Below are 23,793 nucleotides of genomic sequence, written 5' to 3'. Positions count from 1 at the left end.
CTTGTTAGGGGAGGTAATATCTTGTTAGGGGAGGTAATACCTTGTTAGGGGAGGTAATATCTTGTTAGGGGAGGTAATACCTTGTTAGGGGAGGTAATATCTTGTTAGGGGAGGTAATACCTCGTTAGGGGAGGTAATATCTTGTTAGGGGAGGTAATATCTTGTTAGGGGAGGTAATACCTCGTTAGGGGAGGTAATATCTTGTTAGGGGAGGTAATAGCTTGTTAGGGGAGGTAATATCTTGTTAGGGGAGGTAATATCTCGTTAGGGGAGGTAATATCTTGTTAGGGGAGGTAATAGCTTGTTAGGGGAGGTAATATCTTGTTAGGGGAGGTAATACCTTGTTAGGGGAGGTAATACCTCGTTAGGGGAGGTAATATCTTGTTAGGGGAGGTAATAGCTTGTTAGGGGAGGTAATATCTTGTTAGGGGAGGTAATACCTTGTTAGGGGAGGTAATATCTTGTTAGGGGAGGTAATATCTTGTTAGGGGAGGTAATATCTTGTTAGGGGAGGTAATACCTTGTTAGGGGAGGTAATATCTTGTTAGGGGAGGTAATATCTTGTTAGGGGAGGTAATACCTTGTTAGGGGAGGTAATACCTCGTTAGGGGAGGTAATATCTTGTTAGGGGAGGTAATACCTTGTTAGGGGAGGTAATACCTTGTTAGGGGAGGTAATACCTTGTTAGGGGAGGTAATACCTTGTTAGGGGAGGTAATATCTTGTTAGGGGAGGTAATACCTTGTTAGGGGAGGTAATATCTTGTTAGGGGAGGTAATATCTTGTTAGGGGAGGTAATACCTTGTTAGGGGAGGTAATATCTCGTTAGGGGAGGTAATACCTTGTTAGGGGAGGTAATATCTTGTTAGGGGAGGTAATATCTTGTTAGGGGAGGTAATACCTTGTTAGGGGAGGTAATATCTTGTTAGGGGAGGTAATATCTTGTTAGGGGAGGTAATATCTTGTTAGGGGAGGTAATATCTTGTTAGGGGAGGTAATACCTCGTTAGGGGAGGTAATATCTTGTTAGGGGAGGTAATATCTTGTTAGGGGAGGTAATATCTTGTTAGGGGAGGTAATATCTTGTTAGGGGAGGTAATATCTTGTTAGGGGAGGTAATATCTTGTTAGGGGAGGTAATATCTTGTTAGGGGAGGTAATATCTTGTTAGGGGAGGTAATATCTTGTTAGGGGAGGTAATACCTTGTTAGGGGAGGTAATATCTTGTTAGGGGAGGTAATACCTTGTTAGGGGAGGTAATATCTTGTTAGGGGAGGTAATATCTTGTTAGGGGAGGTAATATCTTGTTAGGGGAGGTAATATCTTGTTAGGGGAGGTAATATCTTGTTAGGGGAGGTAATATCTTGTTAGGGGAGGTAATACCTTGTTAGGGGAGGTAATATCTTGTTAGGGGAGGTAATACCTCGTTAGGGGAGGTAATATCTTGTTAGGGGAGGTAATATCTTGTTAGGGGAGGTAATACCTCGTTAGGGGAGGTAATATCTTGTTAGGGGAGGTAATATCTTGTTAGGGGAGGTAATATCTTGTTAGGGGAGGTAATATCTTGTTAGGGGAGGTAATATCTTGTTAGGGGAGGTAATATCTTGTTAGGGGAGGTAATATCTTGTTAGGGGAGGTAATATCTTGTTAGGGGAGGTAATACCTTGTTAGGGGAGGTAATATCTTGTTAGGGGAGGTAATACCTTGTTAGGGGAGGTAATATCTTGTTAGGGGAGGTAATATCTTGTTAGGGGAGGTAATATCTTGTTAGGGGAGGTAATATCTTGTTAGGGGAGGTAATACCTCGTTAGGGGAGGTAATACCTTGTTAGGGGAGGTAATATCTTGTTAGGGGAGGTAATACCTCGTTAGGGGAGGTAATATCTTGTTAGGGGAGGTAATATCTTGTTAGGGGAGGTAATACCTTGTTAGGGGAGGTAATATCTTGTTAGGGGAGGTAATACCTTGTTAGGGGAGGTATTACCTCGTTAGGGGAGGTAATACCTCGTTAGGGGAGGTAATATCTTGTTAGGGGAGGTAATATCTTGTTAGGGGAGGTAATATCTTGTTAGGGGAGGTAATATCTTGTTAGGGGAGGTAATACCTTGTTAGGGGAGGTAATATCTTGTTAGGGGAGGTAATATCTTGTTAGGGGAGGTAATATCTTGTTAGGGGAGGTAATATCTTGTTAGGGGAGGTAATACCTTGTTAGGGGAGGTAATATCTTGTTAGGGGAGGTAATATCTTGTTAGGGGAGGTAATATCTTGTTAGGGGAGGTAATACCTCGTTAGGGGAGGTAATATCTTGTTAGGGGAGGTAATACCTCGTTAGGGGAGGTAATACCTCGTTAGGGGAGGTAATACCTCGTTAGGGGAGGTAATATCTTGTTAGGGGAGGTAATACCTCGTTAGGGGAGGTAATATCTTGTTAGGGGAGGTAATATCTTGTTAGGGGAGGTAATATCTTGTTAGGGGAGGTAATACCTTGTTAGGGGAGGTAATATCTTGTTAGGGGAGGTAATATCTTGTTAGGGGAGGTAATACCTTGTTAGGGGAGGTAATACCTCGTTAGGGGAGGTAATATCTCGTTAGGGGAGGTAATACCTTGTTAGGGGAGGTAATATCTTGTTAGGGGAGGTAATACCTCGTTAGGGGAGGTAATATCTTGTTAGGGGAGGTAATATCTTGTTAGGGGAGGTAATACCTCGTTAGGGGAGGTAATACCTTGTTAGGGGAGGTAATATCTTGTTAGGGGAGGTAATACCTCGTTAGGGGAGGTAATACCTTGTTAGGGGAGGTAATATCTTGTTAGGGGAGGTAATATCTTGTTAGGGGAGGTAATATCTTGTTAGGGGAGGTAATATCTTGTTAGGGGAGGTAATATCTTGTTAGGGGAGGTAATACCTTGTTAGGGGAGGTAATACCATGTTAGGGGAGGTAATATCTTGTTAGGGGAGGTAATACCTTGTTAGGGGAGGTAATACCTTGTTAGGGGAGGTAATATCTTGTTAGGGGAGGTAATACCTTGTTAGGGGAGGTAATATCTTGTTAGGGGAGGTAATATCTTGTTAGGGGAGGTAATATCTTGTTAGGGGAGGTAATACCTTGTTAGGGGAGGTAATACCATGTTAGGGGAGGTAATATCTTGTTAGGGGAGGTAATACCTTGTTAGGGGAGGTAATACCTTGTTAGGGGAGGTAATACCTCGTTAGGGGAGGTAATACCTTGTTAGGGGAGGTAATATCTTGTTAGGGGAGGTAATACCTTGTTAGGGGAGGTAATATCTTGTTAGGGGAGGTAATATCTTGTTAGGGGAGGTAATACCTTGTTAGGGGAGGTAATATCTTGTTAGGGGAGGTAATACCTTGTTAGGGGAGGTAATATCTTGTTAGGGGAGGTAATATCTTGTTAGGGGAGGTAATACCTCGTTAGGGGAGGTAATATCTTGTTAGGGGAGGTAATACCTTGTTAGGGGAGGTAATATCTTGTTAGGGGAGGTAATATCTTGTTAGGGGAGGTAATACCTTGTTAGGGGAGGTAATACCTTGTTAGGGGAGGTAATATCTTGTTAGGGGAGGTAATACCTTGTTAGGGGAGGTAATATCTTGTTAGGGGAGGTAATATCTTGTTAGGGGAGGTAATACCTTGTTAGGGGAGGTAATACCTCGTTAGGGGAGGTAATATCTTGTTAGGGGAGGTAATATCTTGTTAGGGGAGGTAATACCTTGTTAGGGGAGGTAATACCTCGTTAGGGGAGGTAATACCTTGTTAGGGGAGGTAATATCTTGTTAGGGGAGGTAATATCTTGTTAGGGGAGGTAATATCTTGTTAGGGGAGGTAATATCTCGTTAGGGGAGGTAATATCTTGTTAGGGGAGGTAATACCTTGTTAGGGGAGGTAATACCTTGTTAGGGGAGGTAATATCTTGTTAGGGGAGGTAATACCTTGTTAGGGGAGGTAATACCATGTTAGGGGAGGTAATATCTTGTTAGGGGAGGTAATACCTTGTTAGGGGAGGTAATATCTTGTTAGGGGAGGTAATACCTCGTTAGGGGAGGTAATATCTTGTTAGGGGAGGTAATATCTTGTTAGGGGAGGTAATATCTTGTTAGGGGAGGTAATACCTTGTTAGGGGAGGTAATACCTTGTTAGGGGAGGTAATATCTTGTTAGGGGAGGTAATATCTTGTTAGGGGAGGTAATATCTTGTTAGGGGAGGTAATATCTTGTTAGGGGAGGTAATATCTTGTTAGGGGAGGTAATATCTTGTTAGGGGAGGTAATATCTTGTTAGGGGAGGTAATATCTTGTTAGGGGAGGTAATATCTTGTTAGGGGAGGTAATATCTTGTTAGGGGAGGTAATATCTTGTTAGGGGAGGTAATATCTTGTTAGGGGAGGTAATATCTTGTTAGGGGAGGTAATACCTCGTTAGGGGAGGTAATATCTTGTTAGGGGAGGTAATATCTTGTTAGGGGAGGTAATACCTCGTTAGGGGAGGTAATACCTTGTTAGGGGAGGTAATACCTCGTTAGGGGAGGTAATACCTTGTTAGGGGAGGTAATACCTTGTTAGGGGAGGTAATACCTCGTTAGGGGAGGTAATACCTTGTTAGGGGAGGTAATACCTTGTTAGGGGAGGTAATACCTTGTTAGGGGAGGTAATATCTTGTTAGGGGAGGTAATACCTTGTTAGGGGAGGTAATACCTCGTTAGGGGAGGTAATACCTCGTTAGGGGAGGTAATATCTTGTTAGGGGAGGTAATACGTTGTTAGGGGAGGTAATACGTTGTTAGGGGAGGTAATATCCTCGCTGGTTTGGTTTTGAAGGAGCGGCCCAGAGGGGAAAGGGTGAGGTTTCGGGAGACGGCTTGGGTGTGTGAGGTTTGGGGTTTATCCAGGATAGTTGGGGGGAGGAGTGTGTGTGTAAGGGGTTATGTATGTATACAGAGGTAAGTAAGTAACATACTGCTTTGGGTTTGAAGGGCGGCTGCACCTCCTTGTTCTCCAGCTTGTCCCAGTCCATGTAGCGGAAGAAGGCGTGCTCCTTGATGTCCCTCTCGCCCTCTGGCCCGCAGCCCAGACGCTTCCCTGGGTGCTTGGTCATCAGCTGCAGGAGACGGAGACGGGTACTGTTACACTGTGTGTTTGTGTACCTGTGTCTGTGTGTGTGTATGTGCCTGTGTACCTGTGTGTGTATGTGTGTGTGCGTGTATGTGTGCGTGTGTGCATGCGTATGTGAGTGTGTGTGTGTGTGTGTGTGTGTGTGTAGGTGTTTGTGTACCTGTAACTGTGTGTGTGTGTGTGTGTGGGTGTGTGTAGGTGTTTGTGTACCTGTGACTGTGTGTGTGTGTGTGTGTGTGTGTGTGTGTGTGTGTGTGTGTGTGTGTGTGTGTGTGTGTGTGCATGCGTATGTGAGTGTGTGTGTGTGTGTGTGTGTGTGTGTGTGGGTGTGTGTGTGTATGTGTATGAATGTAATTGTGTGTGTGTGTGTGTGTGTGTGTAGGTGTTTGTGTACCTGTAACTGTGTGTGTGTGTGTGTGTGTGTGTGTGCGCGTGTGTGCATGCGTATGTGTGTGTGTGTGTGTGTGTGTGTGTGTCTGTGTGGGTGTGTGTATGTGTATGTGTATGAATGTAATTGTGTGTGTGTACGTGTGTGTGCATGCGTATGTGAGGGTGTGTGTGTGTGTGTGTGTGTGTCAGGGTTTCCGTTAGAAAAAATTGGTGCCGGTCAAAGTGTCCGGAAAGATTTCAATGTGTCGGACAAACGGGAGAAATTCCGGTCATCATATTCAAATATAATATAGGTGTTTGTCGCGGTTATTAGCTGTTGTGTAGCCTATATATGCCATTTAATGTCTATTTCTCATCCGATACGATTAGATGCAAACTATATAATAATATAGGCTTTCATGATTCGCATGCGCTACTGTCCAGGGCTGCACGCGCGCCACACTGGGCCTAGTCACCTTTGCTACTTTGAATTACGACTGTAGGCTAAGATGTTTATTTCAATTGCATTAATGGGATTTGAGGATGTAATTGGTAATTTTAAGTATGCCTAGTTTAGCTTTTGATGGCTATTTGAACGGACTGCATCGATCGATCAATGAACGGACTCCACATTACGTTAACTGAAGTGTGTTAAATAGTTTCACGACAGTAATGTAAGTTTTCTATATTCTCTTTCCAGTTTGACCCTTTTTATCAATAAAACAACGTAATTTCTATAACCACGTCTCGCTGATTGGGAAGGCATTAAGTCTAGCTGCCTGTCAAATCATACTTTCTCGGACTCGGGAGTATGAGAATGAGGAGGATGTATCGGGGGGATACACACCCGTGGACTATTTCAATTTAGTGGCACAAATTAAACTCTAACACTATAGATAGACTAAATTGAATTAAAATGATGGACACCGACTGAATAACTGAGTGGGGGGAAGACAGGTCTCAAATGTGGAACTTTATAACATTTAATACATAAAGATAAAACATACACAAATATATAACATTGATATCCCTAAACTCAAATGTAGTGTGGTATTGTCAATCTAATCTAATCAATCCTAATCTAATGGTACTAGTAGCCCAGGTTGTCGATAGTAGCGCACATGGAGATGGACGAATGTAGAGGAGGAAAGTTCAATGGAAACTCCCGGAGTAGAAGAGGTAGCCAGGGGGAGTAGAAAAGGTAGCCAGGGGGATGTTATACTCTGAATCTCCCGACTCAGGGCTGGAACGGGCACGGCAGGCTCAATCAATGAACGGGGTTGAGATGGCTAGCGTCCTTTACTAGCCGCATCTCACGGCCCTCGGTGGTCATTCACTGTGCTCTAGCACATCCAAAACACGCAGAACAATAACCTTGACTCCGGTCACTGCAGTGGTTTTATTTAGACTAGATCAAACTAAATTAACTGACGAATTTCTCCCTCACAACTACTCGCGCCGTTGAGAGACAGGGTTGCCAGATGGGGCGGGTTACCGCCGAATGGGCTACTGGGTTTAGCGGTTATTTAGCGGACTAGTTAGGCTGTAAATTGTCAATCCCATCTGGCAACCCTGCCGCTGTTTGTTCATCGCGTAGGCTAGTCTACACGTTAATAATAAAAGAAAAAATATAGCCTATATATTCGTCTTTTTTAATGTAGAAGGAATCAGAATATGTGACAAATTAATTTTAGCAAATTGTATTCAAATTGTGCTTAAAGGGAATTATTTTCACCGGACATTATGACCGAAGAGGTTTAAATATGTCGGACTTCAACAGATTTTATCGGACAAAGACCGGTAATTACTGGTTAACGGAAACCCAGGTGTGTGTGTGTGAGTGTGTATGAATGTAATTGTGTGTGTGTGTGTGTGTGCCTATGTGCGTGAGTGTGTGTGTGTATGTGTGTGCGTGCATGTGTGTGCGTGCATGTGTATGTGTGTGTGCCTATGTACATGTGTGTGTGTGTGTGTGTGTGTGTGTATGTGTGTGCGTGCATGCGTATGTGTGTGTGCGTGCCTGTGCGCGCGTGTGTGTGTGTGTGTAGACTCACCCCTTTGCAGATGGCGACGGCCTCCTTAGACATGGACTTGGGGTAGGAGACGTGATGCTCCATGATGGACTGGAACAGCTCGTCCTCATCCTCCCCGTCGAACGGAGGCTGAGGAGGGACAAACAGAGCTACAGAGGCTGAGGAGGGACAAACAGAGCTACAGAGGCTGAGGAGGGACAAACAGAGCTACAGAGGCTGAGGAGGGACAAACAGAGCTACAGAGGCTGAGGAGGGACAAACAGAGCTACAGAGGCTGAGGAGGGACAAACAGAGCTACAGAGGCTGAGGAGGGACAAACAGAGCTACGGTGGCTGAGGAGGGACAAACAGAGCTACAGAGGCTGAGGAGGGACAAACAGAGCTACGGTGGCTGAGGAGGGACAAACAGAGCTACGGTGGCTGAGGAGGGACAAACAGAGCTACGGTGGCTGAGGAGGGACAAACAGAGCTACAGAGGCTGAGGAGGGACAAACAGAGCTACAGAGGCTGAGGAGGGACAAACAGAGCTACAGAGGCTGAGGAGGGACAAACAGAGCTACAGAGGCTGAGGAGGGACAAACAGAGCTACGGTGGCTGAGGAGGGACAAACAGAGCTACAGAGGCTGAGGAGGGACAAACAGAGCTACGGTGGCTGAGGAGGGACAAACAGAGCTACAGAGGCTGAGGAGGGACAAACAGAGCTACAGAGGCTGAGGAGGGACAAACAGAGCTACAGAGGCTGAGGAGGGACAAACAGAGCTACAGAGGCTGAGGAGGGACAAACAGAGCTACGGTGGCTGAGGAGGGACAAACAGAGCTACAGAGGCTGAGGAGGGACAAACAGAGCTACAGAGGCTGAGGAGGGACAAACAGAGCTACAGAGGCTGAGGAGGGACAAACAGAGCTACAGAGGCTGAGGAGGGACAAACAGAGCTACGGTGGCTGAGGAGGGACAAACAGAGCTACAGAGGCTGAGGAGGGACAAACAGAGCTACAGAGGCTGAGGAGGGACAAACAGAGCTACAGAGGCTGAGGAGGGACAAACAGAGCTACAGAGGCTGAGGAGGGACAAACAGAGCTACAGAGGCTGAGGAGGGACAAACAGAGCTACGGTGGCTGAGGAGGGACAAACAGAGCTACGGTGGCTGAGGAGGGACAAACAGAGCTACAGAGGCTGAGGAGGGACAAACAGAGCTACAGAGGCTGAGGAGGGACAAACAGAGCTACAGAGGCTGAGGAGGGACAAACAGAGCTACGGTGGCTGAGGAGGGACAAACAGAGCTACGGTGGCTGAGGAGGGACAAACAGAGCTACAGAGGCTGAGGAGGGACAAACAGAGCCACAGAGGCTGAGGAGGGACAAACAGAGCTACGGTGGCTGAGGAGGGACAAAAAGAGCTCAGGCGCACACATTGCTGACGTATCACATGACTTCACAGAAGAGAGCCGTGAGAGTGAAAGTGAAAGTCAAGCTGAACCCAATTCACTCATTTCACACACACACACACACACACACACACACACACACACACACACACACACACACACCTGTCCCGCCAGCATCTCATACAGCAGCACTCCAAAGGCCCACCAATCCACTGATCTCCCGTACGGCTGGTAGGCAATGATCTAGAGGAGGAGAGGAGAGAGGGATGGAGAGAGGAGGAGAGGAGAGAGGGATGGAGAGAGGAGGAGAGGAGAGAGGGATGGAGAGAGGAGGAGAGGAGAGAGGGATGGAGAGAGGAGGAGAGGAGAGAGGGATGGAGAGAGGAGGAGAGGAGAGAGGGATGGAGAGAGGAGAGGAGAGAGGAGGAGGGGAGAGAGGGATGGAGAGAGGAGAAGAGAGAGGGATGGAGAGAGGAGGAGAGGAGAGAGGAGGAGAGGGGGAGAGGAGAGAGGGATGGAGAGAGGAGGAGAGGGTGAGAGGAGAGAGGGATGGAGAGGATGAGAGGATAAGAGGATAGAGGGATGGAGAGAGGAGGAGAGGAGGAGAGGAGAGAGGGATGGAGAGAGGAGGAGAGGGTTATATAATGTGCCTTCTGATATACAGTACATTAGTAAACACACACACACACACACACACACACACCTCTGGAGCGATGTAGTCGGGCGTGCCACAGAAGGTCTTGGTGGTGACCCCGTCAAACATGTTCTCCTTACACATGCCGAAGTCAGCAATCTTGATGTGACCCTCAGAGTCCAACATCACGTTGTCCAGCTTCAGGTCTCTGAGGAGGAGACACACACACATAGGTTAACACACACACACACAGACACACACACACACACACAGACACACACACACACACACACACACACAGGTTAACACACACACACATAGGTTAACACACACACACACACACACACACACACACACACACACACATAGGTTAACACACACACACACACACACACACATAGGTTAACACACACACACACACACACATAGGTTAACACACACACACACACATAGGTTAACACACACACACACACACACACACACACACAGACACACACACACACACACACACACACACACAGGTTAACACACACACACACACACACACTAGGGGTGCAACGGTTCAGTTGGCCCACGGTTCGGTACGGTTCGGTATTTTGGGTCACGGTTTTCGGTACGGTTCGGTTCAGAAACAAACGTTCCAGACCAACTCGACCTCTGACCAAAGGCCGCGTTCGAGGCATTCACGTGGACGCTCCGGCGCTCTCAGAGCTAATTTACGAACGCGGCCAAATTGATCTTCTCGCCATAAAGCTTAAGCGTACAGTGGGCTTCCTGTATATATTTAAATCTTGCTTTTCCTTGGCTTCCAGAAAACGTCTTGTCTCCGCCCTTTTCCTTTCACAATTGGATTATGGTGATACAGTATATAGGTTTGCTTCTCTGTCCACTTTATCCAAGCTAGACCCCCTGTATCATTCGGTTCTAAGATACATCACCAATAGTGCCTTCAGGACCCATCACTGTACACTGTATAGTCTGGTTGGATGGCCATCTCTTTCTGTCAGAAGGCTCCAACACTGGTACACTCTTGTGTTTAAAATCATCTCTGGCTTCTTACCGAATTATCTGGGCCTGAAGTTCATCCCTATACAGAGTGGCTCGGGTCTCAGGTCTCGTAGATGGCTACAATACAAGGTGCCACTTATCATGAACAATGTTGGAAGGGCAAGCTTGTCTTATTATGGCCCTTGGTCTTGGAATGACCTACAGACTACTTTTAAATTAGAGGCCCTTATTTCCATAAGTATCTTCAAGCGTAGATTAAAGGATGTGGTCACCGCTCGCTGTACCTGCTTTGGTTAGACTTCTCAATGTTTTAATCACCTTGTAAATACCCCTACCATTGTTTGTCTATTGTATTGTTGCCACTGTCTTATGTCCTGTCTTGTTATCTGAACTGTTTTTTTAAGCTACTATTTTGACCCTGTCTTGGCCAGGTCTCTCTTGTAAAAGAGGTTTTAATCTCAATGTGACTTCCTGGTAAACTAAAGGTAAAAAAAAAAAAACAAAAAAAAAAAAAACGGAAACCGTCACGGTTCACTAGTGAATTGAGCCGTGGAACGCAAACCGTACCGTCCGTAAAAAAACCGAGAACCGTTGCACCCCTAACACACACACACACATAGGTTAACACACACACATAGGGTTAACACACACACACACACACACACATAGGTTAACACACACACACACACACACACACACACACACACAGACAGGTTAACACACCTAGGTTAACACACACACACACACACATAGGGTTAACACACACACATAGGTTAACACACACACACACACACACACACACACAGACAGGTTAACACACATAGGTTACCACACACACACACACACACACAGGTTAATACACACACACACACACACACACACACACACACACACACACACACAGACGCCCAGACGCACACACACACACACGCACATAGGTTAACACACACACACACACACACACACACACACACACATAGGTTAACACACACACACACACACACACACACACACACACACACATATACATAGGCTAAAAAACACACACACACACACACACACACATACACACACATAGGGGTTAACACACACACACACACACACGCACACACACACACACACACACACACACACACACACACACACACACACACACACACACACATAGGTTAACACTAGGGCTGCACGATTTGGGGAAAAAAATCTAATTGCGATTATTCTGACAGATATTGCGATTGCGATTTAATTTGCGATTACATTTTTTTTAAAGAGGTTTTTGTAAAGTGCGGCCATATCTCCGGCTAGGAAGGTTGTATCAACGTGCAGTTTGTTTGTACGTCTTCAGGGGACTTAGGAGCACACATTGGCTCCCGTCTCTAGCAGCCCCACAGCCCGAGTTACGAGTGAAAGAACTACATTAAACTTACGTTGGGTTGCTTTAAAGTCAAGCTTCAGTTTAAGATTCACAGTGTAATAGATTTAAAACATGTGATGGGGCATTACTAACCTGACTCAGATGGTTTGTTTCACACAACCATCTAGGAAAGCTTCATTGGAAGCTGTTTGGAAAAGGGCGGGCACTTTCAAAAATACTTTGCATTGGATGAATCTGTCTATCACCTTCTATCATGGACTAATTTCAGAGAGCATTACCACATGATACCATCAAACTGTTAACTGCTCTAATTCTAATGCAAGGATGAGAACTTAAAAGATATGAATTGGAACAACATATTTATTTTATGGGTTTTTTAAACAGCTGTGATTTTGTTTCTCTCAACAAGTGTCCACATGTTTTAACAATTCCAATATGAAAATAAGATAGGACCTTACTACAAACAAGGTTATTCAATTATGGCTCAGGAGCAGCATCTAAATATTGCACATACTGCAATCAAGTTAAATAAAGTGATAATAAAAATGTCCAGTAAAGAATAATAGGTCCTTTCTGTAAACATTGAAATAGACAAAGCAGGAAAGTATACCGTTTGCAGGCAACTCTTCAACTCAAAGTCGTAATGTATGAAGTGCACGGTGAGACTGAGATACGGCTCGGTCGTCCTGCCCGACAGATCGGTTGTTGCATAGTACTAGACATTTTTCAGCTCCGTCTCAACTCAAGTATCTTCCTACATTCCGCATACGTTTCCGGGATGGCCACATGACTAAAGTACATGCGGGAGGGAACCGCATATCTTTTATCCAGCGTTTGGATGAGTTTTTTTTAAACCCTTCGTTGCTCACAGTGTTAATAGACACCATGGGCCCTATTATGCACTTCTTAACTTGCCGTCTTAAGTCTTAATTAAGACGCACCGCCAGGTTAAGACCTACCGCCACCCTTATTATGCGCTTCATACGCGCTACTGCTATTATGCAGGTGTCGCTAGGCGCCCACACATAAGACGTAAGACTCCCGTGCATATATTACTCATTGTGGGAGTGTTCATATGTTAATGAAGTGCGCTAGGCGCCCCTGCTATTATGCGATCTGACCTTGCGCCTAGCGCTAAGAAGTGGTTTGAAAAGTTCTTAGGCGCTAGTCGGTCGGCGCGCATGCGCAAACCGCGGAGGCGCGCTCGTGTTTCAAAACGTGCTTGAAGTCTAGCGCCTATGAACTGCATAATAGCATAGCGCTTATGACTTAACGCAGCCGGTTCTTAAAGGGAATGGCACCTGGCACGCTGATTTGGTTGATTGAGAAGACGCCCAAAACACACCCATGACTAATTTCTGGGCTTAGCGCCGGGTCTTAGGCGCCCACTACCGCACGCATAATAGCAAAGTGGCCTTGACCACGCCTCCACGTCTTAAGTTTAGATCTACCGCCTCGTCTTATTGCTTAAGACTTATGAAGTGCATAATAGGGCCCCATGTCTTTAGCGAGGTAGTGCATGATGGAATTGGTTATTTCACGGTGCCTTCGTGAGCCCTTTTCATACGGCGTAACAGACGCAAACGACTCTAAAACACTAGGTTGCTTAACGTTAGACTGGGCTACGGGACTTTCACTTAACTCTCCGTTTCTGACCGTACACTCGTCATAGAGCTGCCTGTGGTACTTTTTCAAGTGCTGATACAGGTTTGCGGTGTTGCCTCTGGATGTAGCGATTGTTCCACGACAGGTTGTGCGCAACACCTGCTGTTGTTGCACATCTGTCGTCCTAAACCCGAAATACTTCCATACAACAGAAGTGCTGTTTTTGAAGCGATTTATCCACACCATTAATGTTGCTAGCTACTGAAACGTCTTCACAGATTCACACGTGGGCGTTTCACGTGCATTGTTGTTGTTCTTGGGTGTGTGCGTTCATTGACTTTGAATCCGACGCGCTGTATAATGTATCCCAAATCGCAGGCTTTGCGATTTGCTAATCGCATCATCTCAAATCGCGATTTCGATTTAAAATCGATTAATCGTGCAGCCCTAGTTAACACACACACACACACACACACACACACACACACACACACACACACACACACACACACACACACAGGTTAACACAGATAGGTTAACACACACACACACATAGGGTTAACACACACACACATAGGTTAACACACACACACACACACACACACACACAGGTTAACACATATAGGTTACCACACACACACACACGCACACACACACACACACACAGACAGGTTAACACACATCGGTTAATACACGCACACACACACAGGTTATCACACTCACACACACACACATAGGTTAACACACACACACACACACACACACACACACACACACACAGATGCCCAGACGCACACACACACACACACACAGACGCCCAGACACGCGCGCGCGCACACACACACACACACACACACACACACACACACACACACACACACACACACACTCACCGGTAAACGATTCCCTTGGAATGGAGGAAGAACAGGCCAATGGCGATCTCAGCAGCATAGAACCTGTCCACACACACACACACACACACACACACACACACACACACACTTAGCATATGAACGTACAGTAGCATGTGTGTGTCTCCTTCTACCCCCTCCCCGGAGGCTGTGATGTCATCAGTCTGTATGTAATAAGATGCAGGTGGTTGGTGGTCTCCTTATCAGCAGCTCCTCATTTAGACCCTGTGGTTTTTAGGGCGATATAAAAAGCAGAGGTCGGGTAAAGCGTCCTGTCTCTGTCCTGTGTCCTGTTGTGAGGCTCTCATCGTGTTGTGAGGAGCGTGGTTTTTAATGACTTGTGTCTCTCTCCCTACCTCCCTCCCTCCCTGCCTCCCTCTCCCTACCTCCCTCCCTCCCTCCCTCTCCCTCTATTAGAATGTAACATTTCTCTATGAAGTATCTGCCTGGTAATAGATGGGTAAGTATAGAGTATTATTACATAGGCTGTGTTCGGAATAGCGTACTAGCATACTACTCATACTAGATATGACGTAGATTTTGAGTATGTAGTACGTTCGAACTGTAAAGTATGCGAGATTTGAGTATGCGAGAAATTTAGTAGGCAAGCAGTTATTTCCGGTAAAATTTATGTCGGTTTTGATGGACACTAGCTCGGCTCCTATTTCCCAAAATGCATTTCGTGTCCAGAGTTGCAGAGTTGCGTCCAGGGTTGCCAGATGGGGCGGGTTACCGCCGAATGGGCTACTTGATTTTGAGGTTATAGAAAGTTTAGGCTGTAAATTGTCAATCCCATCTGGCAACCCTGTGCGCTTTCAGCCTCGTCAAACTGCGTCATACAAACTTGTCATACAGCTTTTGTTTACATTGTCCGATAGCCTGGGGACCGAAAGCTTGCAATAAACATCGTTTTTTGCACATATTTGAGCGTGCAGATGCTGCTTTTTTGCACTCTATTTGATACTCTTCAGCTGCAGCACCCCAGCTAAGTCTGATCACGGATGAGCGGTGGTATTTTCACTATACTGTACTGGGAATTAACATGTATTAACAATAATTAACATTAACATGGTGAAATGCATTCTTAGACATGACTACATCGTCATGATTACAAATATGCCACTTGAAATGCATGAAATCTCATTAACTAACTCAATGAACTAACTCTAACTCAATGAACAGGGAGTTCAACATGCGTCAAATGCTTAAATTCACTCCGAGCAGTGTCGACATCGATGGGGGTCTCCAATCGACTCCATTCAAAGTGATTTAAGATCCCGCCCCTCTCCCCTGTCCGGACACATTTGAATTTTCACTGTAAGCCCCGGTAAAGCGACGTTATTAACCCGCAAAGAGTGTGCCCCGGGCACCGTATTTGTCCGTGAATAACACCGGCTAGGAAGATGGTAAAAACACAATACTACTTTGCTAACTCCACCATCGCTATACGGTCATTTTGAGCCATCAACCAACCCACTGGCACCCCAGGAAGTTATGTTTCAAACCCCGAGAGCATGAATAAATGTCTATCCGGAAAGAGTGCACTCTCCTCAGCCGCTGCACGCGCCTCTCCTCGGTAACACGGAGGAACGAAAAGCTTACAGCCCCGCGTATTCCCAGGCGGTCTCCCATCCAGGTACTAACACGGCCCAACCCTGCTTAGCTTCCGAGGTCGGACGAGATCGGGCGTATTTTTATTTTTTTTATCAAAAATAAATTTCACAGATAATTTTTTCAGTCGGTTATTTACATTATTCACAAACACATACAGATACGATACGTAAATAACACAGTGAGACATGACAGACAGCACAACACAAAATGTGGGACAGACATAGAATAGACAAAAGACGACAACAAAAAAGACCAAGTAGCATACCAGGTCTTATCTATGCCTGGCAGCCCTTGGTCAAATCAGAAAAATCATAAAATCAACATAACAAATGAACCATACGAAAAATAATCCAAACAAAGAAACAATAAAGAATGCTGCAACAAATAAAGAAATGATAAAACAATAAAGAATGATAAAGCAAAAGATACGACACATAAAAAACCGGTGATTCATGACAGACAGCGCAAAAAGTAGGACAGACACAACCCTAACCCTAACCCTAAACCCTAAACCTAAACCAGAATAGACAAAACCAACATGAGACCAAGTAGCATACCAGGTCTTATCTATGCCTGGCAGCCCTTGGTCAACTCAGAAAAATCACAAAACAAACATAAACACTGACTCAAAACCAAACACAGATACTAATCCTCTATATTAAAACCTAACATCCCTGATCCCGTAATAGTCACCAAAGTGCTATTATTGACAAAGTGTTTACCAAAATCTGCTTTCCCCAGTGTGTGCACTAACCTAACATCCTTTTTAAATAGTGACACAAACAAATCCCACACCCTGGTAACTTTCCCCTCATAATGTGCTACATTCCTCCTACATACAATTGCATACCTTACGTGACTCAACAAAAAATTAACCAAATCTACGTTCACTTCTTTCTTTTTTCCCACCACCCCAAACAATAACAATTCCTTCCATTCAATCTCATTCATGACGGTAACCCCACAGTGTACATTTAACAAACCTTTTACTTTCACAAATAAGACAGACAAACTTGGACATTAAACAAAAAAGTGTTCAAAATGTTCATCCCTCCCTTTACATACTTCACATACCCTACCTACATTCCTATCCATTTGGTGCAAAACGACATTTGTGTAAACCCTATTGTGCCTAATCTTAAAATCATTGTGCTCACATTCTACGCTATTATATTTCACACCCAAATTTGCCCATACCTTTCCCACATCAAAACCTTCAAAAACCCTTTCCCACACCTTCTCTGACGCTGGCCTCACCAACCCATCACCCAGTAAATCCATATATATCCCTTTTGTTTTCACATCCTCAAATTTGACCTCTAAACCTTTCCTTTCTACCCTTAATTCTACCATCCTTTTTTCCTCACCTGCCTCTCCCTGTCCTAACATTAAAGTTTTCCATTCCCTACTTATACTGTCCCTAATTCTATTATACACTCCTGCAATCCCACCTATTCTTATATCCCTATTCACTGCCCTTATTCCCTGCACTTATCTCCTGCTCTGTTTTGAAATTGTTCTCTGACACTAAGGGCCCTATTATGCACTTCTTAACTTGCCGTCTTAAGTCTTAATTAAGACGCACCGCCAGGTTAAGACCTACCGCCACCCTTATTATGCGCTTCATACGCGCTACTGCTATTATGCAGGTGTCGATAGGCGCCCACACATAAGACGTAATACTCCAGTGCATATATTACTCATTGTGGGAGTGTTCATATGTTAATGAAGTGCACTAGGCGCCCCTGCTATTATGCGATCTGACTTTGCTCCTAGCGCTAAGAAGTGGTTTGAAAAGTTCTTAAGTTTAGACTTCATGCACGTTTTGAAACACGAGCGCGCCTCCGCGGTTTGCGCATGCATGTGGGCACACATGAACATGCACGTGGCTCCACGGCAAGACGTCAATTACGGTCACAGTATAAATGCTTTATTTCAGAAGGGAGAGGCCAGCGCTGTACAGTATGTTGCCTCCGCATACTGTGCACATACAGTACGAGCATGCCGTGCGTAATATAATGACATCAACATCTGTCATTCCTGCAGTCTTCCAGCGACCCCTCTGTAATACTTCTCAACTCACAAGCGGAGGTATTGCCGTGTTTATTCAGAAAATAATCATGCACGAGCTTGTTACTTTCTTCTGCAGAGAAGCGCGCTGACCTCCTTCTTAGGACTTCCATAATAGTATAGCGCTAATGACTCAACGCAGCCGGTTCTTAAAGGGAATGGCACCTGGCACGCTGATTGGGTTGATTGAGAAGACGCCCAAAACACACCCATGACTAATTTCTTTGCTTAGCGCCGGGTTTTAGGCGCCCACTACCGCACGCATAATAGCAAAGTGGCCTTGACCACGCCTCCACGTCTTAAGTTTAGATCTACCGCCTCGTCTTATTGCTTAAGACTTATGAAGTGCATAATAGGGCCCTAAATGTTTTAACTGTCTAAACCCTGCCTGTTCAAAGTGCTTACTAACTATCATTTTGCTATTATATTTTATCTTGGGGTTAAAAAAGATGGGCTGATTTAAAACCTCATCTTTCCCTACACACTTGTACCTTACCTGCTCTAAATATTTCCCCCATGCCTCATACACCTCTCTATAAAACAGTGACATTCCCTCATACCGTGGTTTATTAAAAACCATTAAAAGACCATTCACACCACACCCATCCAACAATATTCAACCCTACCATACAAAAACTTTTTCACAATTTTGACCCTAAGTGCCCTTTTCTTCACCTCTATATCTATCAATTTTAACCCCCCATTCTTATAACTATGTATTAACACCCTGTGCCTAATTAGTGCCTGCTTGCTATCCCACAAAAAACTATTTATCACCCCATTCAATTCTTTCGTGACCCACAAAAGTAAATCTAATGTGCTTAAAACATGATTCACCTTTGATAGGATCAGGCAGTTTATTACCGTCACCTTCCCCCTTAGTTTCAGTTTTCTCCTTCTCCATAAATTCAGTGTTTGTTTCACCCTGTTCAAAATCCCTGTCCATGTTACATCCCTTGCTTCTTTTTCATTCACACCCACATTCACTCCTAGCACTTTTATCATTCCTTTTGCCACTTTCAAAGGTAAATCGCATTCACTCATGTCTACACTCCCTACACACAGTATTTCTGACTTCTCTACATTCATTTTGGCCCCTGATGCTTTCCCATATACTTCTAATAACTTGACTACTCTCTTCACACTATCTACGTCCCTAACTGTTATGTTTGTGTCGTCTGCATACTGATGTATTAAACTCCTCCCACCCCCTGGAATATGTATACCCTGAATGTGTTTGTCTGATTTTAACATCGTCGCCAGTGGCTCTGCTGTAATGCTATACAGCAGACTGGACAACGGACAACCCTGCCTAACTGATCTTTCTAAACTAAAACTAACTGTCAAAACTCCACTACACTTTACCCTACTCTTTGCACAACTATACAGTAACCTGATCCATTCAGGCTAGTATGGCCGTGAGCAAGAGGACCATGACCCTAAGCATCCATATGCCTGTGCCTGGAGCACTCTTAATCATGGAACTTTATTATATAAGCACTCTATTTGTGGGTAGACTATGCACAAGGTGTCCTGGATGAAGGGAGAAGTTAAAATCGCTCTGAGAGCGCCGGAGCGCACACTGGGTGCAACGTCATAAAGGGACCAGGTAATTTGATTGGACAAGAGGCATTCCATGAGTGCTGATCATATTTCCAGGGCAAATTTACGAACACAGCTAGCGAACAGAAGACGAAAAAAATCGTCAGATCAGATATATAAATGGGTTATTTTGGTAAACTGGACACATTTTGGGAATATATGTGGTTACTTTCTCGCCTGAAAACATATTAAAACTTCATAAAATGACATGTTAACACTTGTAAAGCCAAAATTACATATTTTAGCTAATGGAGGTTTAAAATGGAGGTTTAAATTCGCCGCTCCCGGCGAAATGCATTCTGGGAGGCATTCTGGGAGGCAGTATGGAGTATGCATAATGGTCGGCTGGTTTTCGGATACTACTATACTATGATTGTGAATTTAGTAGGTAGTATGCAGTATATACTCATTGAGTATGCTAGTATGCAGTATGCTAGTACGCTATTCCGAACACAGCCATAGATTCATTCTATTTCAACTTTCTCTCACTAAATCAGCGCAGACTCAACAACTCTCTACACATGGTGATAATTACTCTGGAGTCAGATTAACTGTTATGTATGTAGACAATAACATCGATAATTCCCGATCAAGAATGGAGGCAGAGGCGGCGAAACACTTTGATTATATCCGTAGTAGCTTTACTGAACACATCGCAGGTATACAGGCATAAACCCTTCAGCATTTACCTATCCGCTTTTTATCACTCTCACTACGGTGGTCCACATAGCTCAAAATTACACTTCAATACATAACATTAACCATATTAGATATGTTTTGCTATTAACAAAATATAGGCAAAAGGCTCTGCCAAACTGATATTATTATGAAAATGTATAACGTTAGTGTGTGTGTGTGTGTGTGTGTGTGTGTGTGTGTGTGTATGTGAGTGTGTGTGTGTACTCACACAGCATGGGGCTCCTTGAATTTGCCGACCTGTTGAATCTGATACATGAGGTCTCCACCATTGATATACTCCATCACAAAGTATAACCGGTCCTAGAGAGAGAGAGAGAGAGAGAGAGAGAGAGAGAGAGAGAGAGAGAGAGAGAGAGAGAGAGAGAGAGAGAGAGAGAGAGAGAGAGACAGAGAGGGGAAGAAGAAGAAGAGAAAACGTGTGTGATCAGTAATCCTGGGTGGTGAAGTTCAACTCCATGTGTGTACATGTGTCTGTGTTTGTGTGTGTGTGTATGTGTGACTGTGTTTGCATGTGCCAGTGTGTGTGTGTCCGTGTGTGTGCAGGGGTGACCAATACGTAAAAAAATAAAATAATAATAATAATAATAAGTTTGCCATCCTCACTATGGCCTTTGTGTACAGGTAAGCCAGTCTGAGATCTCATCTTTTCACCTAACACCTAAGACACGGTTCAACACGCACGCACGGTCAACTGCGGCGACTACAAAATACCGGCGAGCTAATTACCTAGTTAGACTTCCAACTATCCATCTACTGTTTACTATATAATACTAAAGAAAGGGTATACAAATTAGTGGGGAAGCTGGACCAACGTACAATAACGTACAACTTCCATCCAGAATGGGAGGAGGACTTTTTTTTCACGGTGTCATATCGGAAGTGCGTCTGTCTGATATGCAAATCTACGATAGCTATTTTGAAAAAGGGAAAGAGTGAAAACTAATTTTCAGGGTAAGGCTGCAACGAGAGCTTCTTAGAAGCTTCTAAGATAGCTTCTAAGAAGTCATTCAAAGGCGGTGAAATTGTGAAAAACTTAGGGAACTAGGGAACTACCTGTTTTGTATCTGGTTTACTTTTCTGTTTGTAGGATCAGTAGTTGGCTATGGCACTGCAGACTGGCAACTGTCTGTGTGTGAGTGAGAGAAAGTGAGTGAGTGTGTGTGTGTGAGAGAGATAGAGAGAGAGAGAGAGAGAGAGAGGGGGGGGGGGGGGCGGGGTTCGTGTGCTATGGCTCCCTATGCAGACTGGCAAGTGTGTGTGTGTGTGTGTGTGTGTGTCTGTGTGAGCGAGAGTATCAAAGAGGGAGGGTTTGTGTGGCTGTGTGACAGAGAGAGAGAAAGTGTGTTGTGAGTTTACTATGCAGGCTGGGAACTGTGTGTGTGTGTGTGTGTGTGTGTGTGTGTTTGTAGTACGTGCGTGTACGATGGCGATGTTGAAACTAGACTGGTAGAACTTGGCAGACTGGCTACTTGAAAAGTAGATCTTGGGTCAAAAAAGTCTGGGCACCCCTGGTGTACAGTGTGTGTGTGTGTGTGTGTGTGTGTGTGTGTGTGTGTGTGTGTGTGTGCGCATGTGTGTGTGTGTGTGTGCGTACCATGGTCTGGAAGCAGGAGTGCAGGGCGGTGAGGAAGGGGGGCTTCCCGGACAGCGCCAGGACCCTCTTCTCCACCATGGTGCACTCCACGTCATCGTCCTGGATCACCACGTCCTTCTTCAGGATCTTGATGGCGTACAGCTCCTCTGCCCCCTTACGCTCCGCCAACATCACCTGAGGAGGGGGGAGGGAGGGAGGGAGGGAGAAGGGGAGAGAGGGAGGGAGGGAGGGAGAGAGGAAGTGGGGGGAGGGAGGGAGAGAGGGAGCGGGGGAGGGAGAGAGGAAGTGGGGGGAGGGAGGGAGAACGGGGAAGGGGGGAGGGGAGAGGGAGGGAGCGGAGGGAGGGAGGGAGGGAGAACGGGGAAGGGGGGAGAGAGGGAGGGAGAGGGGAGAGAGGGAGGGAGGGAGGGAGAGAGGAAGTGGGGAGAGAGGGAGGGAGGGAGAAAGGGAGAACAGGGAAGGCGGGAGAGCGGGAGGGAGAGGGGGAGGGAGGGAGCGGAGGGAGAACGGGGAAGGGGGGAGAGGGGAGAGAGGAAGTGGGGGGAGGGAGGGAGCGGAGGGAGAACGGGGAAGGGGGGAGAGGGGAGAGAGGGAGGGAGAGGGGAGAGAGGGAGGGAGGGAGGGAAGGGGGGGAGGGAGGGAGGAAATGGGGGGAGGGAGAGAGGGAGCGGGGGGAGGGAGGGAGGAAGTGGGGGGAGGGAGGGAGCGGAGGGAGAACGGGGAAGGGGGGAGAGGGGAGAGAGGGAGGGAGGGGAGAGGGAGGGAGCGGAGTGAGGGAGGGAGCGGAGAGAGAGGGGGAGCGGGAAGAGGGAGGGAGGGAGGGAGGGAGGGGAAGGGGGGAGGAGGGGGGTTGGTAGGGTGGGGGGTTAGGGAGAAGAGTTTGAGGGAGGGATTTGAAATTAATCATGTCAATGTAATAATAGTAAATGGAACAGTCGACCGGTTTCGCTAATGTCGTCTCTAGACCCGGGCAAGGGCAGGGGGACGGAGAGAGAGGAGGAGGGAGGGAGGAGGTGGGAGGGATAGACAGATTGATCGATAGATAGATAAATGGACACTAGGGGTGCACCGGTTCAGTTGGCCCACGGTTCGGTATGAACCTCCTCGGTTTTTGGGTCACGGTTTCGGTCCGTGTTTTGTGCGTATGGAGGAAAATAAAGGCTACTATTTATTTACAAACTGTTCCAAACTGTCATATACGACTCGAGTGAAGCAATGCTTGCATCGCTCGTTTCTGTTCACTGTTTCCGTTCCCTCGTCACTGTATTCGATGCCAAAACCGAAATGAATGACTCCACAACGCAGATTTGTAGCAATCCAGGGTTTCCTAAAACTGTTGCCGTGTTCTCAACTCCGCTCGCCGCAAACAAACATTTAAACAAGAAGCAACTGCGTTCCAGACCGACTCCACCTCCGACTTTCAATGTAAACCGGAAAAAAACTACATCCGATATAAAACCGAGAATCGTTGCACCCGTAATAGACAGATGGAGAGACAGAGGGATGGAGAGAGGGAGGTGAGAGAGCTGGAGGGAGGAGAGTGTGGGTTACCTTGCCGAAGCTGCCCTTCCCCAGCACCATGATGAAGTTGAAGTCGGAGAGCTTGACGCGGTCCTGGTTGCCGTTGCTGTCGTACTTGGAGATGGAGTTGGAGGAGGAGCCGTCCGTGTTCTTACCTGGACCGATCTTAGCCCTCTGAGAGGGGGGGGGGCAAAGGGAGAGAGGGGGGGTGAGTGTGTGTTTGTGTGTGTTTGTGTGAGTGTGTGTTTCCATAATTGC

General features: G+C 45.8%; 1 protein-coding gene across 2 annotated transcripts in view; it reads right to left on the bottom strand.

Annotated features, from left to right (window-relative positions):
- The window catches only part of LOC308151130 (protein kinase C beta type), a gene marked incomplete at both ends in the record, with an annotated part of 56,169 nt that overhangs the window by 10,021 nt on the left and 22,355 nt on the right, over positions 1 to 23,793 (bottom strand). For both annotated transcript variants that reach the window (XM_080523949.1, XM_080523948.1), the window contains 8 exons: positions 4,962 to 5,102; positions 7,540 to 7,647; positions 9,065 to 9,145; positions 9,606 to 9,744; positions 14,418 to 14,480; positions 20,629 to 20,720; positions 22,015 to 22,188; positions 23,566 to 23,709. In XM_080523949.1, coding sequence (XP_080380075.1) covers positions 4,962 to 5,102; positions 7,540 to 7,647; positions 9,065 to 9,145; positions 9,606 to 9,744; positions 14,418 to 14,480; positions 20,629 to 20,720; positions 22,015 to 22,188; positions 23,566 to 23,709 — 942 coding nt within the window. The remainder of the gene's footprint in view (positions 1 to 4,961; positions 5,103 to 7,539; positions 7,648 to 9,064; positions 9,146 to 9,605; positions 9,745 to 14,417; positions 14,481 to 20,628; positions 20,721 to 22,014; positions 22,189 to 23,565; positions 23,710 to 23,793) is intronic.

This window comes from Nansenia antarctica (genome assembly GCF_963989245.1).
Source record: "Nansenia antarctica genome assembly, chromosome: 2".
Classification (NCBI taxonomy): domain Eukaryota; kingdom Metazoa; phylum Chordata; class Actinopteri; order Argentiniformes; family Microstomatidae; genus Nansenia; species Nansenia antarctica.
Note: the sequence above shows the minus strand (reverse complement) of the source record. Positions and strands in the feature narration are given on the sequence as shown.